The sequence below is a fragment of the Sitodiplosis mosellana genome, unplaced genomic scaffold, assembly GCF_009176505.1.
Source record: "Sitodiplosis mosellana isolate CC-2019 unplaced genomic scaffold, AAFC_SMos_1.0 Smas_scaffold_6191, whole genome shotgun sequence".
NCBI classification, from domain to species: domain Eukaryota; kingdom Metazoa; phylum Arthropoda; class Insecta; order Diptera; family Cecidomyiidae; genus Sitodiplosis; species Sitodiplosis mosellana.
Window position 1 is genome coordinate 4,628,575 of NW_022601432.1, and position 19,594 is coordinate 4,648,168.

General features: G+C 37.8%; 1 protein-coding gene across 5 annotated transcripts in view; it reads right to left on the reverse strand.

Annotated features, from left to right (window-relative positions):
- LOC129576779 (uncharacterized) overlaps window positions 1-19,594 on the reverse strand; it is a 55,180-nt gene that overhangs the window by 14,292 nt on the left and 21,294 nt on the right. For all 5 annotated transcript variants that reach the window (XM_055462452.1, XM_055462455.1, XM_055462456.1 and 2 more), the window contains exon 3: window positions 2,952-3,137. In XM_055462452.1, coding sequence (XP_055318427.1) covers window positions 2,952-3,137 — 186 coding nt within the window. The remainder of the gene's footprint in view (window positions 1-2,951; window positions 3,138-19,594) is intronic.

Here is a 19,594-nt window from a genome sequence, read left to right on the forward strand (position 1 = left end):
TGCAAATTACCTCGGTGCGGTAAATTTTTTTTTCTGTGTTGGTCGTGTTGTGCGACGATACTACTTTTAACGTACGATTTGCAAATCTCGTACTACTCGTTGTGTACCGTTGATGTCATGTGCATACACAAACTAATCGGATTCGGTATATAAAGGGTGTTTCAACAGGGACGCAAAAAGTTTTCCAATAGGGACAGCATGAACGCTGACCAGAACTGTCAAACTGATATGTCATTTGGAGGCGTCAGTCTTTGGCAAATTTAACCATGTCAACATTAACAAAGGATCAACGCGTTGAAATCGTAAAATCCTACCACGAAAATAGGTCTATTTTTCAATTTCCGAAGAATCAAAATCTCATGTTAAAATCTGGCTTTTAACATCTCAAAAACATATTTTTCTCGTTTTTTTTATTCTTAAAATTTTTTATCTCAGCTTGAGCCGAAAATTCGCCTCAATAACAAAAGCAAAATTCCGCACCGTTTTTGAGATATAGCCAATAGGCCGTTTTTGGCCATCATGGCCAACTTTGGCCAATTTTACAAAAATGGCTTTGACAATTATTGAGTTTGATACTTTTAAATGACAGCTGGGGACACTAATTGTTTAGCCAAATCGATTCAACAATGAAATGTCCTTGAAAAACCGTCAAATAATAACTTAATCAGAATTGAGCTTCAAAAATGACAGAAAATTTGTGCGCCAAATGCATAGGTTGGTTACTCAAATCACAAATTTCACAAAATTGGACCATTTTTTGGCTATTTGGCGATACATTATTTCATCGCGAGTGCCTTAGCTGCGTTTTTAGGTGTGTAAGTCCATATTTAATGCATTTTTTTACCATTAAAAATGCCATTTTTCAACATTTTTTGGTGAAATTTTTCCTCTAAACAGGCCACAATTAAAATGCGCCATACAGGCCGTTTGCATAAAATTCACTTTCATACATAATTGCCATAGACCAAACTACATAACACAATAAAAATTTGGACAATTGGAATTTAATTTATGTGTTTTTTTTATCTAAAGTTTTTTGCGTCCTTGTTGAAACACCCTTTATTTTTTGCTGTTGCTATTGCTGCTTCCATGCTGTCCATGTGTGAGTGTGAGAGTATGGCGTTCGTTTCGATTATTTTGACTCCATTTCCAACCGGATAATTTGATTAGGGGCGGTTTTTGTCACACATGCCCATGCTATCGTGTTAAAGCTGCTATCACAGCTTCTTATGTCCCTTTCTATTTACTTTTTTGTTTGCTCTCCACGTCTCTTCATCTGTGTGTGAATGTTTCCGAATCCTTTTTGCGACGGAATTGCAATGTGGTGGATACTCGATTTACACATGTTCTAATTATATTTAAGAGGATGAAAATAGTAACATTGCTTAATGATCAAATGGCAAAACTTAAAGTAATAAACAGACTTAGTGCTAACAGCAAGCTGCCCGTATACATGCTTTTTTCTTCGTTTGGGGCTAAGGCAATGTTTTTATCATCTTCTTCATCTATTTGACTGTAAATTCAAATGAACAACACGTATCTATGTTGATTCACAGAATAAATATGGGAGTGAGTGAAATAAAGAGAGGCGCATATGTCAATTGGAAACCTTTTTTTCGAAGGATTTTCCAATTGAAAATTTATCAACGAAAAAAATGCGGGCCAACAAATAACGTAAATGTTAACATTTCGAAATGAATGTTTCCTACGACTACCTTAGTGCTGTTGCCTGCAACATTTTCTCTATCTCACTTGATCTCAATTGCTCCTTCTCTCTCGCTCACGCCCATACCCATTGACTGAATGTGCGCGCGCTGTATGTGCTTGTGATTCGGACGGGCAAACTTTTTGGCAAACAAACCTAATTTGGAATTCAAATGTGACGCTTTTTTCACCTTGGCAGACTGTTCCAGTTTTCTATGTACTCTGTGAACTTAAAAGCTTTCAGTTTCGTCACTCTAATGTGCACACAGCATGATTAGACAATTTGTTTCTGTCGTTTATTACGCGTCGTGTGACAGAGAATCAACAAATCGAATGTTGTGAACATTTAGACATTCACATTCACATACAGCAACAGCATACAAACACCATTACATTGCGACCGTTTGACCCACGAAGCGAATCAACCTAATACGTCGAAGAAGACGAAAACGACGACGACGAAGAACGGCAATAAACGTTAAATCGAGAGACGGCAAAATGTAGTGAGCAGAAGTAAAGAAAAAAATCGACGGAGTAGTTATTATACACAGGGAAAACATACATTGAGGACCCAACTTTAAGGAGAGATTATTGGTGGCAATTTATGCAGTGGCCCCGAAACTATGTCAAAAAATGAAGAAAGCGACGAAAAAAAGAAAATGGAATATACACATAAACATTCGAAATGGCTTAGTATTCCATTGTTCGGTATGATAGTGCGACGCAAAGCCAAGGGATAAATTTTATTTGTCCTTTGTTTGGCCGAATTGCACGTAGCATTTTATGAATATGGACGAGAGTAAGATAGAGAAAAAAAGAAGCATCCAGTTTAATCCATTTGAATGAAGGATACATTAAAAAAGATGGAAATGATAGAGAAAGGAGATTGAGCAAGACGATGAAAAACCGGGCAACAAAATGTGAACATGTAAGAAGTGTCTACTAACGGCTATCCAGCTTTGTGTGCCGATCTTTCGATTTCATGGTTTTTATGTTTCCGGGCGGTAATAAATCGACTTGAGAGAAAGATTCAGAAACGAACTGAGCAAAGACCAAATGTGATATAAAAAATTTACGAAGAAAAATCGTTGAGAGAGTTAAGCGATGGTCGAGTGCATGAGAAAATGATGGGCACATTAGTAAAATGATGGGAGAAAAACATGAAGAGCAGCAGCAGCAGCAGCGGTGGCGGAAGAAAAACCTGCGAATAAGAAGATTAAGAGAATTCAAATAATAATACTACTAACCTTTATCGTCTTCCCGAAACTCGGCTTTTAATTCTTCTTGTGTCGGTTCATTGCTTGCGTCACTTTCGGCAGTTGCTGATGTTGCGCTCTTTGTATTGTTGCTGTTTGCGGATGAATCGCCTTGCTTCATGCTTGCTCGAACTTTATGACCACGATATAGTGCTTGAATTCTTGTTGCTGCTTTGTCTACACCACGCGCAATCGAGTCATCGTTCAACGTTGTTGTTGTTGGTATCGTTCGACCCCAGAAGAGATGAAGGAAACAAATATGAAAAGAAAAAAAAAAACGGAAATACAAAATCGCATTGTAAATAAGATAAGAAATCAATTTCGACATGTATAAGATGTGAGATAAAAACGAATGAAAATGATAAAAATGTTTTCGTTTGCGAAAAGAACGAACACGTTCGATAAAGAGAAAGAGAGCAATGCATGTTCTTCCATCTCACGATAGATTGGTTATGTATGTATAAGTATATACATGTATTTTTATGGCTTGTACGTAATATGATAATACAATCAATAAGATCAAGAGCGGCATTGATCATTGAAATTACTGGCAGTCCCGAGACTGCTTGCTCGATATACAAATGTGTGGCTCCATGCATACGGTATGTGTGTATGTGTGGCTCCTTATATTTCTCTCGTCTTCCTTTTTTTTTCGTGGCATCCATAGACATACATGTATTCATAGTGGTACAATTGTATCGTCAGGATAGATAAAATGAGAGAGAGGGAGGGACAGACAGAGGCAGCTAGCATTCCGAAGTGAAATTTTTGCCTGCCAGCTAGTAGCCATTGTGATAAATATCAAAATCAAACCGGGTCGTTGGGATTGAATGACGCGCCCGTAAATACATAAACGATGAAATGTGCTTCGATGTGAAATGTGACGCGCTCGAAAATGGCCACAAACTTCGATATAAAATTGAATGCTAGACTCTATCTTAGCCACTCTATTGAAAGTGAGAAGAAATAGTATTCTACTCAGACAGTTTTCTTCCTTTATTTTTTCTCTCCGTTTTGTTATTTTGCTGCTGTTATTTCGCTCCGTTGTGGCACGGCACGGCACGGCACTGTTCGGCACGATTTTAGTTCGATGTTACCATTTTTCGCCATCATCAAAACTCCAATTTCTGTCCTACTCAATCGACACACAAGTTTCGTATCTTGACTACGAATCGATTACAACAATATTGCATACGCAAAAGACGTGATAGCCGATTACAGAAGTGAAATCGAACATTGAATCGCGTGGTTTCGTGGTGCCAGTGCTTTTTCAACATTGTCTCTCTTTCCCTTTTCCCCTTGTCATTTTCTCTGCCCATACTTCACTCATCGACACACACACACACACACACACACACAATACCTACACGAACAACTGACCGAAAATTGGAACTTGGCTGTGAACGATTGATGTTGTCGTTCAATAATGCATAAAACAATTTCGACCGGATATCGATTCGGGCAACAGCGAAGCCACCAAACTTAGGTGATATTGAAGATTGCAATTGTAAAGAAATAAAATATATGTATAAAATTGCAGTGTGTACGTTTTATTACACGAACTACCGTCACCACCACTCGAACAGATAAAAGTTTTGTATTGTCGTTTCACACACTGATTTGATTCGTCAGAAAACCAAACATTAGACCAATGTTCGTGTTAAATACGTTGCATTCCAACAAAAACTAACCTCGCACCTTGTTTTCACACCAACAATAGCAACAACAACAAAATACACTTGACCTCTTACAGCCCACACAATAGCGGAAAAACTTTTCAAACCTATAGCATTATATTTTTTTTTTCAATCTTCAAACAATCACAAGTTAATAAACTGTTTTATTGTTGGTATCATTGTCTATTCGCTCTCTCCGTGTTTTTTTTTATTTTCTGTTTTTTTTTTGCGCTGTTGGTCGATTGAATCACGGTTGGCAAACACACACAGCAATGATTTGCTCCTTGTAAATTTTCAACCACTGAAAAGCGACTAGGTGGTATAAATCAATGTGGTGGTTTCATGTTGTCATGTTTTCACTCTAATGGCTTTTCTCAGCCATTATTGGTAACGAAAGAGCCCCATTATTCAATATATAGATATACCGAATGAAAGAAAGGAAAAAAAGCATAAATAATTGCATTTGCCGATTTCAATTTACGATGGATTTGATTTTAAAGAGCAGCGAACACGAGCCAATGTAAAACATTTTTGACTTTCACGGCATTGTGCCAATGTGGAAAGGAAAAACAGAACAAAGCAAACAACAAATATACCGTATACCATGAAATGAGCACACAATGGATGAGTGTGAGTATGTGTGTGAGAGAGAATGAGAGTGACATAAATAGGAAATAGTCGATTCGGTTTTTATTTTATTTTCGGCCATTTCAATCATACAAATTTGTTGTGAGTGCGTTCTGTGCTCAGAACTGATGGGATGTAAGCAGCAGCACTTGTTTTATGTGTGTGTGCGTTTGTAAGCCATTCCAATTACAATATGTACCAAGTAAAAGTTGGCGAACGTCACTCAAAGCAATTATATTGCGATTGACTGTGTTATGGCAATGGGTGATATGGTTGTAGCAAAAGATGTGATGTGTTTCTGTCAGACATACACAACACATTCGGGGTGTAACGTGCACACAAACGATTTCGATTCCCCAAAAGCAGCTACATGTCCCAAGCCTCGTAGTTAAGCGGTAGCATCAGCAGCAGCAGCAGCAGCGGTATACACATCTGTGTTGTGTAAGTATGTTGAATTAGAATGTCGATTGCCTCGTTTGGCTTTTTATATGTCACACAAGCTTTGCATAGAGAAATAATGGTCCATTCCGTTGAGGAAAGCCAAACGAGAAATATGTACATAACTAGCGCCGCAATAAATTATCATTTGATCAAGAATGATAGGACTTTTTGCTACTCCACCACTCGCAATAACCGAAATGCAGCATTTTTTTTTGATAAAGAATTAAACAGAGAAAAAGAAAGGAGCATCAAGGCGATGTAAAAATGTGCGATGATGTTTCTAGGCATTTTTCTATCTCTCATTCTCTTACTTTAGTGTGACACTCACACAGGACTGGAGAGGACTGGGAATGAAAGAATTTCGTCATCATCTCAACGACCGACCAAAGAAGGCGGACCAATAAAAACAAAGAGAAAAGTATTTTTTTTTCGCCATCAGTGTATTGGCATAGAGACAGATTGAAATGGTGATGATAATGATACAAAAAGCGCGAAATCGAAATTGAACTGGTGAAAATATGCATTCGATGTACGGCAATAGAAACAATACGATTGGCGTAAACGCGCAGAGATGTGTCGCAGTGTATATATCATAAAGAGAGCACCAAAAGTGTGATGACGATAGAGCTAGCGATGGAAAGGGAGAAGGAGAGAGACAGAGACAGAGAAAGAGATAGAGATAGAAAGGCAAAGAGCGTGTTTGAGAAATATCGAGTGAATACGAGACCAAGCATCGAACAGAGATAAGTAGTCAAAATGTACAAGTTTGTTGTCATTCAGTGTCTCACCGCATATTTAGACAATTCGTTGCCATTACAAACAACAATACCGACCAACAATGGCAATGCCGATTCAAACCACAACAATTCAATAGAGACAACAAACTCCACTCACGCATCATCGAAGCAAAAATGAAAAAAAAGAAGCAACAAAATGGTGCTGGTATATTTTAGGTGTATGCCCGAGTTAAACAAAGACTTTCTCTTTTTAAAAAATTCTTTATTTATTGAATCAAAATCTTATGAGTTCACATGCTCACATCTGGATTAAGACTGAATTCTCTGTCATCGAACACCTCTATTTATAGTGTTCGGTTTGTTTACGAAATTCGGCGGATGTCAATCAAAAATGCTCTTTCGGCAGTTGACATCGCAAACTCATTTTCTGCAAACCTTACAAACTATAAAATCCCCAATTTATGGTGTGCAGTTTCGGCAAAGTGTCGAATCAGAATTATATTGATGTTTGGCCAATTAGCTCTTTGAGTAAAATGCTGAGTTGAAAAAAAACAAAAACTTTGTCGTATACAATGGTTTACATTAACTCCCGCATCCGTAGATTATTGTACATAAAATTATGTATAACAATCCATAATTTTGCACCGTAACTTCCTTAAACTTGTTATCATATATGCGCGCGTGTTGCGGTTTGTTCTTTAGTTTTTCCTACTGTCACAGCTCTTGTGTTCGATATGTTGTGTCTCTCTCCGTGTGTAAGCTTGCCGCCAATTTTTTTTGTGTTCCGCTCGTTTTTCTCGTTCATTGTTTTTTTCTTTCTTTTCTTTTCTCTTTCTCTCTCTCTCTCTTTCTCTCTCTCTCTCTCTCTCTCTCTCTCTCTCTCTCTCCCTCTCTCTCTCTCTCTCTGTGTGTGTGTGTATTCTTTATGCTCCACTTTATTCACGAATAAAGAAAACCATGAATAAATGGAAACTGCTTTCTTATACAAATTATGAGCACTTTTTTCTCCGTTTCTTTTGACATCACTCTCTGTCTCGCTCTCCGTTAGCTGGGTGGCGACTATGAGTGGCATTGAACAAAAACAAATATTCACCATTTTTTCGCCATATTCTTTGTTGTTTTACCGTTTTGTTGCTTTCTTTACATTTTTCTTCTGGCACATTTGCCAATGGTTTTGTTCTTTTAACACGAAAAACGAGAGTCAAGATAGAAAAACGAGAGACAAGACAAAAAAAAAAACAAGCGAAAACATCAAATCAATCGGCAGAATGAGTGAGAGAGAGAGAGAGAGAGAGAGAATAAAAAGTGCATGCGAATTGATTAAATGAGTAAGCAGATAAAAAAGTTTTATATTTAAATTGGAATAGATAGCGATTTTCCAATTTGCATTGTTCGGATTTGTTTTTTTCTTTCTCTGTGTGGGGTAAGTATGGATTTCTTTTTGAAATTGTCTTTGTGTCACGGCTTCGATGGCCCAGCATCAAGTTATTCAAACAGAAGCTCTTTTTTATCTCGAAAAAAAAGAAGAAATCATTGAATTTCAATTCGGATGGTTTTGTTCCCCTCTGTCGTTGTTGAATGGCACACAAAGTGACTGTGTAATTTAGATAATGTTTGCTATTTTTGGCATTCACCACCGTTCTTTCGACTAGTTCAAGTTGAACCTCATCAAAGACGGAGGTTAAATCGACTGCTATTGTACATTATGGCAACAGATCTGATTTCTGGTTCAACACTTTACGCTAGCGCCTCTCTCTATCTCTCACATACGCTCAAATAAATCGCATCAAATGAACAATGCAACGACCAAAGAGCTAAAAAGTATAAACTATAGATACACTATATAGGAGATGTGTGACACCACCGCAATGCCAAAGCTCACAAAACTCTTCTTGACTATGTTTGAGATGCATTATGTATGTATTGAATGCACTTTTCGAGAGATGGAAACCCAATCAAGTGAATCGAAGATGAGAGAGACAGAGAGAGAGAGAGAGAGAGAGAGAGAGAAAGAAAGAGAGTGAGACCGAGAACAGAACACACATCTCGCCGCATTGACCGATTCAAAAACTAAAACATTTGTGTTGTTACCCGAGAGTGTGGCACATGGGCACACTCGCACATCCCATCGAATAAATGACAATAGATTTTCGTTGACAAAACACATGTGCAACGTACAAATTCGCTCGAATATTTAAAAACGAGCAGAATAAAAAACGAGCAGAGATGAAGAAGAAGGAGAAGAATAAGTTAGTTTTCGTCTCAAGTATTCAATCAAATTGTATGCTCGAGTGACACGAAAACCATCGAGCATCTCGTTACGATAGCAACTCCCTTGCTGTTGTTTCCCCATTTCCCGAAGTTTATTTTCAAGTAGATCTCTCTCTCTCTCTCTGCGTGTGTGTGTGTTTCTTTCTTCGCTCGATTCTCTATTCATTTCAACTGTCGCTGCATGCTTTCGTTCGTTCGTTTGCAGCGCTCAATGATTCGAAGGAAATGAAAGTTTTATTCCATTGAAGCGAAATTCGAAATTCGTTTATGTTGTCGCTTCACCGAACAATATTAGTTTATTGTCTGCATTCCATATCATCTAGCAATGGTTATTATTGTAATTTTCGGAATATGGATTTTGCGGGCGGCTTATGGGAAATCACATTCAAAAGCGCCCCTACACAACAGATGTGTGCATGTTCCACTACAGTAATTCGTTGGAAATGTGCTGTTATTATTGGCAGAGCAAACAAGAAACGAAGCGCCCGAGACTAAAATTTATTGGACAATTTATTGCAAATAATGTACCGGAGTAACAATTATCGAAATCCCGTTGTGAAAGACATGTTTCTTTTCTTTGCTCTGGTTATTACTTTTGTTTTCGCTCTCGATGTTCCATTGTTGTGTGCGAATGGCACACAGTTGCAACAATGTCATAAAGTAATCTTCATACTGCGATGAATGATGCGGTGAGATTCATTGCCGCTGTCAAGAAGTTGAATTATCCCCTGAGCTCGTTTGACGGATCAAACGTCTTTATGTAGCAAAGCTGCAATTTTATAACCGTCAATAAAGCGACAAAACGGAGAGAACAAATAAAAAAAAATATAGCAGAAAAACACAAAACAGCTTGAATTTCATGGCAAACACTGATTCTTTTTTTTTCCTGCATAATTCGCGATGCGTTGCGCTAACAATCGCTTCAGCCGCAAACGGACTCATGTTCAGGCTTTAATTTAGAGCATTATTTTCATTTCTGCGAACCGAGTCAAAAACATTTCGGATTCATTTGATTAATGGCCAATGGTAAAAAGCTCGAAATACTTTCGACCAATTCCTTGACCAATCACAACATCGTAGCCAACATCGACTATGCGCCAACATAAGACAGGATCTGCGTATACATGGATTTATGCATGGGGATTGTGACCATCACAAAAAGGCAATCATCTCGTAAATAATAATAGCAATTTTGATTACGTCAGTTCATGATTGGCCTATTGACATTGGTTTAGTAATTCTCTTTTTTCTTTCACGTTCTCTTCCTCTCTGCCTTTGTACTTTATTTTGAGCCAGCCCCATACCGAAAGGATCGCTGTGTGGCTGCGCTTCTACTGCTACCGCTGCTATGTTATATTCATTGTTGGCTGCTGTCATTGTGTCATCTTGTTAAATGCCTCTACACAAAACCTGATATATATACAGACACACACACACACACCACACTCACGTGATGACGACGGTGGCTCATTCATATTATTCCTACTTACTTTCGATCAAATATTTGCAAATAGCATAAGACATTCCAAGGATTTTTCAAAACCCGAAAAAAACACACACACACAGCTACTAATACAAAACGATGGCCAAAATGAAACATACTCTACATGTTCGTCGTTCGAATTTATGGATATTAATTTGTAAACAAGTTGTACTTATGCCAAAGCCATACCAATCGACTCCAAATACCAATCGTATGTGAGAACCGAGTACAATGTATTCACAATGTACACGCACGTGCAAACAATCACTTTGCGTTACAATGTTTCGGTTGTTATTTTTTCCGATATGGGAAAACTTTTTCGACCAACAACGCCAATGCATCTAATATAAATCTGTGTGTGTGTGTGTGTGTGTGTGCGAGCGCGTTTTCGTTTTGTTCTTGCATTCGTTTTCTTCGGTTTTTTCGAGTTTTTGTTATGTGTTCGCTTCCGTTTGTTTGCCGTTAGTGTTTTGTATATTTTTTCGTATGTTATCAACAAAAGCATTTTGATTTTGTTCTATTTTTCTTTTCATTTCTCTTCTCGTCTTTTTCACTGTTTTCCCGTAATTCGTTTAGTAAATTTCTATTTTATGTTGCGTCATAACAAACCAAACCAACGATAACAAACCGATGGACGAGCATGAACATGTCGACAAAATGAAGCAAAAAAAGAAACCACCACATAGTGCTTGTTTGAATCGATGGTGTTTTGGTGCTTTTTTGTTGCTCGTTCGTTGCGCTTCAAAATGTGATATTTTATGTGGTCTTTGTCGCTTCGATCGTGTATTCATTCGTTCGTTCTGCTTTCATGACGCCCAATTCTTGTGCGGTTAACACGCACCAGCCCCAGTTAAATGAAATTGCCACTTATATTATTGATTTCAATATTTCAGCCGCGTCATCCATAAACTGGTGTTCATTTTATGCTCAATTTTTGATTTAATTCAATGTATGGCAGCGGCAGCGGCAGCAGCAACAAAAACACCAGTGTGTGCCATTGATGAAATGTTTCGATTATTTTATTGAATATTTAGCCACATTCCGTCGGTACAAAATGAATTTTCGTTGATGCACGTGGAATGCGAACGCGCTGCGTATCGCATTATATCGTAACGAAACATTGACCTGCCGAACAAAATGTAACAACTTTTCCAATGTTTTTCTTTTCCTCTCTTTCTCTATCCTTTCCTTTCATTTCTCGCTCACTCGCCCACTCTCTCTCTCTCTCTCTCTCTGTGAGTTTCGTTCTCATCTCTGTCGACATTTTAAATTTTATACGTATTCCACCACCTCTTGCCCTTCTGATCGATGTTTATTGCGCTTGACTTTTGCTAGACAAATATTGTCTAATGTCAAAGTTGGAGCTCAAACTGAAAAACATTGCCGAATATAAAGTTTTTCTTTGACAGCAGTGTGTCTCTTGTGTGTGTGGGCTTTTTCCAACAAAAACTATTGTACGAGAGTTGCGAGAGACGAGAGGCGATAGAGACTATATGCGAATTCGAATATAGATGAGAATGTTATTTCTGCGGTCGGATGAACGGTTATGAAATTGGCATTTGCATTGAATACCCTTTGTTGAGAATCTGTCAACAATAATGGAAAATCAGGTGAATGCTATATCGGTTTCTGCCAGGCGTTGGCGACACTGCCAGTGATGGTGGTGGCAGTGGCAGTGGCGGCAAGTTTACGAATTTCAGCGGAAATGGCATAAATCATCGTTATTCTACTTTTATCCCATTCAACTACAAATCATCATGTGAAATATTGGATGTCAGATAAATGTTTATTCTATGAGAGGCAACATTTCAATCATGCCATCGCACATGAGCACACACGCACACACACAGCAATAGCAGCCAGGATGTCATAGGCAACCATTGGATTTTGCTGATGGATTCTCTCTATCTCTATTCATCCAGAGAGCAAGTGAATCCATAGACAACAATGCGTTTAGTGCTGCTGCAAATTGAGAGTCGATTTATCTTCATCTGAATCTGTAGCATGTTGCTGTTGTTTAGAATTGCTGGCGGAAAGTGAAAAAAAATATGTGTATACAGTGAAAAAGAGAGGGAGAAAAGTGTGCGGTTCAAATTGAAAGTGCTTCGTTCGCACATATAGACACATACTGGATTCTGGGAAAGCATCAGTTACGGATTTGGTACTCGTTCCCACAATCTATACAGCCTTGAAAAAAACCAATGCCTGTCGATGGAATTTATATTCTCCATCTAGTCGATTATCTGCTACTCTCCTCGTCAGTGAACGATACATTGAAAGCGGCATTTGAAACATTGCGCAATGGATCGAGCAGTTCGTTTTTTTTTTTAATTTTTATTCTTTTGAAAAATTACCATTGATCAAATGTCATTGGCGCATCTCATTACAAATCTTCAATCAACCCAATTGATCCAGTTTGCTAAATCGAAAGTAAAACACGCGATTTAACTGGTAAGCGTTCATGGTAACAAGATCGTGACAGTTCATTATACGTAAGTGCATTGGGTTTCTAATTATTCGACGAAATGGTCGAAGCAATTTGTTGGCGGTAAATGGAAATTGCAAATGTGGCATATAATACACATGGCCGCCATGATCCCCTTCACTCAACCACATGCATATACACACACACACACGCGAGAATCGAGAAGGTTGCCCGGTGATTATCCTTGAACGATTCGAATCGAAAACGACAACAACGCTTTTTTTGCGCTGGGGGTGTGGAATTTAGTTACATTGCTATATAATCTACAAATATCATATCGAATCGAAAAATATTGCCGACGTGTATTTCGCTATGTTCGCAAATGGAAATGAAGATGGAAAAAAGCACTAGTAAAAGAAGAAAAAGTGGACGACAACTAAGAAGAAGAAGAAGAAGAAAAACACTTTTATAAGCTTTTGTGGTAACCTTCGATGATATCTCAATTACTTGGATCTGGTGGCTTGTCGTGTGCCCACCATACGTCCCGCATACACACACACCTACACACACACGTAAATAATATTGTATATTTCAATTTGGCGATTTTCATGCACAAGGACATTCTGAACCATGCCAAAATGATGATATACGCTACCGGATTTATGTTTCCGTCAGCATTTTTAATTCGCATGACTGAATCTGCTGTGGACTGACTGACGATGGAACGTTCTGAACGATAAATATGAAAATGATGATAGTCACATACACATACCGGTGCGGGTTGCTTTCGAAAAATGTACATTTCGATATGTGTACGTATTTCCCATGGGCGCCTTTCAATTCCAAAAACAACAATAAATGACTACGACGATGACTCGAATGTCCATTCATTAAATAATATGTTCCGATTACTGTGTGTTAATGGAATAATCGATCGTTTTATTTAAAACAATTAGCGCTAATCGTTGCTTGTCTACTCCTGTGTGCTACTACTGCTGTATCGTAACGTCTAATGAATTATGACGACCAATATGGCTGCTGTCACCATTTCTTCGAACACATGAATACACATATCCAATTTTATCAAATGCAGTCAGACAAATCCAATAATTTCCGTCATTTCTATGTGATATGCTACTGTTATTTTTTTTTACTCTCTCTTCATGCGAATCTTTGAGTGCTTTTTTATATTTTCTCTGGTGCATAACACATTTCTCGTGTTATGTATTCTAGTTCAAGGCTGCTAATTTCCCACTTTCTTCTGGCAATTTATTTTTATGTGTAGAAAAAGAATTTGAAGAAAAAAAACAACGAGAAACACGAACCGTTTACTTAATATCTTAATGACACCAAACAGAATGAAACAAGGGTCAAAATCACACAAATTATTAATCGATGGATTTGAATCTAATTAATTTGACGTTATTTTGGATTTATTTTTGAAAAGTTTCGAGTATGAGCAATTTATTTTGTGCCCACGTACACGGACACATACAGTCCGTAATCATTCAGCAAGGCAAGCGCCAAACTGAACTAAAAAAAAAGTAAGAGTGTAAGAGTGTTGGGGGGAAAAGAGCGTGCGTGAGAACATTCTATCGCAAATTCGAAACGCTAAACACAATAATGACACACAATTTGCTTCCAACAATGTGATACACATACAAATAGATTGGACGAAAAAGAAATTGGCATATAAATGACGGAAATAATTTAAACCCCTATTTAAATTTGTTCTTGTCATTGAGATGCAAAGAAGTATCGTATATACTTGAGCTACTTTCAACCACACGAAATGTGAATGTTTCACAATAGCAGGGCCGTAGCCAGGATTTTTCCCAGGAAAGTGTGGTTCCACTTTACCAAGTGATAGCTTGCCCAAAAAAAAACAACTATTTCGAAAAAAAAATCTGGGCTGGCTCTTGGAAGTTTACGGAGTTATGGGGCAAAAAAGTCAAAAATCACGAAAAATCAATCACTCCGTAAACTTCCAAGAGTCAGCCCAGATTTTTTTTCGAAATAGGTGTTTTTTTGGGGCAAGCTATCACTTGGTAAAGTGGAACCACACTTTCCTGGGAAAAATCCTGGCTACGGCTCTGCACAATAGCAGCGGCAACGGTCGGCGGCAATCCCCTACCCATCCCATTGCCGCGCAAATGAAGAAACGGAACATAGCATAAATTTACAAACACACAACACACGCCCGCGCAAAGAGTTAAACAATGAAACATCAATTTTGGATTTACTGTCATTTGATTGTTGTTGCGAGAACGATGTCTTTATAAAAGCCATGAATTCAATTTAATTAATGATGATTACACATTTCACATGGAATGGGACACAGCAGGAAAAACGAAAAGAATCAAAGACGAACGGAGCGAACAGGAAGAAGTATGATTGAAGGTTATCATGGAAAGACAATCAGATAAAGTGAAAGCTTTTACTTTTGTACTTTGCTTACATAGAATATCGATCCAAACGAATCAAATATAAAAATAATCAACTTTAGATTAATTTTTCTTACTCTTTGTGGTGTTTGTACGTGTGCTGTGCGAGTATCATGTTTCGGAATTGGGCAGGAATCGCGGTGAGACGCGAAATCGCAATGCAATAATCTTTTCCATAAATCTCTAGCAAAACGCTAACGTCGCAATGACATGAGCTCACTCTTGCTCTCTGCCGCATTCTCTCTTTATCTGCGACTTCCGCACAACGAATCAGTGAGTCTTTCCATGCTCACGATTATAATTGAAGCACTTGCCTTTGAAAATCCAATTAAAACAACAACAATTCACCGAATTGCCGAGAAAATTTCATTTATTATGAGGTTTTGTTATCAGCGCCGCCCTCCCATAAATATGTGAATGTCATGAATATCATCATTTGAGTTCAGTGAAAAATGTGCTAACATGACGTTTTGGATTTATATACATAGACAAGTAATGTGTGGATGTATATGTGGATGCGAAGCTCAACGGATGCGAGAAATCATTTTTCTCTTTTGAGAAAAAGTGAAAAATTCGTAATATTCTAAAGTAGAGCTTCATAAGGAGTTTAGCGCATCGCTTGCTAAAGACATGTTGACGCGAAAAATTGAGCCAAAAAGCATTTTGCCAAAGTGAAAAAAAAAAAAGAGAACAAAACGAAACAAGAAGAAGAATTTTTTACGGTTTTGATTAAATACGATAAAGTACACGAAGGAATTAAACGGTGCGCAAATGTGAGCAATGTGGATAACGTGTGTGTGTGCTTGTACTCTCTCTAACTCTCTCTTTGTGTCTTAACGTTGGATTTTTACGCGTATCTGTCGTCATTTCCCGCTTTTTATCACATATTCACTCTCTCTCTCTCTCTCTCTCTCACACACGCACACACACTGAAGCAAAAACAATATACACAAACTGGCACAAACACACATTACACAGGTTTTGAGGGCATAATATTCTTACGTAAGCAATTCAAAACGCAGAAACAAATGCCTATCAACGCACTTGCCACGTGTTTATTAAGTCCTAAATCACGTTAATGACAGATATTCCACGTAATAAATGTAGCACCCATGTAAAAAGCTTTCGATATTGAGCTCGTTGAGCCAACATACAACACACACACACACACACACACTATATCGAGTAGAGGTACGCACGGAAAAAATTATTGTCTATAAATTGCAGGCTTCATGATCCAATGAAATATAACCCTAATTTCAAAGAACGGTATAAAGGCTGTACCATATAGGTGGCATGTCACCCAAGTCATGGTTACACCAAATTATATGTACATATATTGGAACGGTGAAAATTGATGAAGCGCAAATTGATTGCGAGTCCAATGGTGGTGCTTTTTTTCTTTTCTTCTTCTTCCTTTTACTTTTCTTCGTTTTCGGATAAGAGCAATTTTCACATGGGACGATCCCATGTGAATGCGAATGAAGAAGAAACTTGAGTTTCATTCACATACGTGATTCTAAGTACTTTTACACACACACACACAGCAATATTTACTGTGTGCTAATGGTTCAAATGAGGCGCACCATAAAATTTCGTAAAACACTGACTCTGAACGCGCGCGTACGCCGTTCATTACCACCAGAGCACAAGCAATTTCATTTTGGCTCGGTCTTACATACCGCTCGACATTATTATATGTCATTCTTACAATTTTCGTCCATATTCATTAAGACATTCGCCCCAGACGGCCGATCCCCGCAAACACAACGAACAATCCATCTAACGAACTAGTGCGAGAACATTTATTCGGCCTGAATGCACTCGTGGCGCTTACATTTGCCTTTGCCGTTGGCAAAATTATTCTTATTATTGTATTATAAGGCCACTTGCTAGTTTTTACTGAATATTTCAGTAGGTAATTTTGTGGCATTTTTACCCAGTATCCAGAGAACAAGCACCATATTTTATGTACGACGACTGGCACTAACAGCACCGAAAACCTCATCTTATTTATTTTGACATTTTCAAAGCCAAGTACATTTTTCAAGTTTTCGGTTCGTTTTGCATACAGCCACCAATTTCCTTGCAGGTATTTTCTCACTGCCGTTATTATTATTTCACATTTTTGGTTACATTGGTCGACTTTTGTGTCAAATGTACTCGCTTTGTTTGCTTTATGTTGAATATGTGTAACATATGCAAGAGCAGTAGCAAATTAGAGTGCTTCGATATGTATACGATGTTTTAGCGACTGACTACTAACGTATGTATATATGGGAATACGAAAAAAACCGCCTGTCATGTTATGAATTTGATTTGGCTATTCAAGCGTAAAGTGAGCTCAAAATATGTTCAAATGTTTTCACAGGCCAAGTGAATAGTGTGTCATAAAAAGCTTCTTTTTCTGCCTATAGTATAGGCCATATACTCAACTCCGACGTCAATGCAAAGTTTTGGAAACAGCACAACAACAATATACATCGACACAACAGCATCGAATATTTCCGTATAAAATTCAAGTTAATAAGACGCGATTTCTCATTCTCTCTCTCTCTCTCTCTCTTTTGTATTGTCGTGATGCTCTATATCCATTTAAATTTTGAGAACAAAATATGGTTTTTTTTCTACTCTGAATCGACAGTTTTGAAGAGAAAAAAATAATAATAAAAAAAATTCTTCAAAAATGTTCTCATCCGCAACACTAGTTATATAAAGTTGTTAATATTCCAATATTGACACGAAACAATAAGGATTTCAAAGGAGGATCAGTGTTCGCAGTGTCAGATGATTTACAAGAATTTCAAATACAACCACAATAACAAAAGCAACAACAAAAGAGATATTCATTTGTCATGTGAGTCATTCAAAATGAATCCTTTTACTGAGGCAGAGGAACAATCAGTGTAGAGCATGTGTTTGGGGTTTTATTTTTATTTTGATACACTCACTCTCTTTCTCTCTCAAAACGCAATTTTTCTCTCCATCGATCTGTCACACTCACGATCCGCACAATATTGAAAATATGTGAGTGTGTGAGAGTGTGTGAGAGTGAGCGAATGTGCATATTTGTATGTGCAATTTATTTTATGGCATGTGTGCAATTGCTTGTTTAATGCACATTCATTTAGCCTAGATCGTGGGTAACTTCTAACGATTCACATCAACTCTTTCCCATTCGCTGCCGCCCTCGGTAGTTCACGATATGTTTCTCTTTCTCTTCACTCGAACGGATGGCAGCGGCAATGGTGCTGGTGGTTTTGCTCACAATCGCTTCAAATTATTTCTCTTACTCTTCTTCTCAACCCAAACACAGACACACACACATACACACAGATTCACTCACGGTGTGGAATTTTCGTAGTAGCATTTGTGATGATGTCTGCATGTTATTTTATTGATTTTATTTATTTTTTTCTAGGCCAAATGGCTGAAAATGCACTCGGAACAGCCATTATAATTAAGACGAAAAACTGAAACAACAAACAAAATTCCGAAAGAAAATAAAACACACAATATCCGTTGGCTGGCTCAGTGTTGCACGTTCAGTCATTCATTCGTTCATCACATATCGCTTACTCGCTTATTCATTCGCATCGTACACCTACTCTATACGTATATTCTACACCGATTCTAACCTTTTTCCCATATGTATATATACGTATGTTTGACTGCTTGAAGGGTTTCTAAAAATACGTTCGATATATTGAAGGAATCAATTGATAAAGAATAGAGAGCGAATGAATGGATTTCCAATGGAATGGAAATGCGTTTTGCCCAAAAACTTTGCCCATTCTCATTTCAATGAAATTGATTTTTGATGTTATCCAATGAAAAAAAAAACAAAAGCCAAAGCTAACGCCGAAATACATACTTTATGTATATACATGGGTATATAGTATTGGAGTATAAAAATCTTTGACACGGAAATAGATTGTGCGTGCTAAGCTATCGTCTCGTCATGCCGATTTGCCAAATATATTGTAAATGAATTTGATTAGCGGAACGAATTTGGTGGCTTGGTTTTCGATTGGAATACGTTGAATACATCCTTGAAATCGTATTAAATTTGACATGAATACTAATTATACGGACAACCTCCATCATTCCCTCCCCCTGTACGCCTCTTCTTTGTTTCAAATGGACTTCACTTCGTCGACTCAGCCAGTATATATTCAATGAATGTTGAACGAGGGAATGATAAAGATAAAAATAAAATTGTTGCCAATCCCATGCCACTCAATTAGTTGGCCATAAATAACGGAACAAAAACTCATACACACACACACAAACACACATGCACTCTTTCGTAATGGACACAAAAGCGAGCAGTGTGGCCGAGGTGTGCGACAGAACGAGAATGACACTGTATGGCGGATAATATCGATTTTCATTCGTCACCGAATGATTATGTGTTTCAGCCGTTGCCACCACCATCATTGCCGCCACCGCCGCCGCGTGCACTGAACATCACTGAAACAATTTAATGGCACTTTATCAATTTTTTACGCAACGCTGAACGCAAAAAAA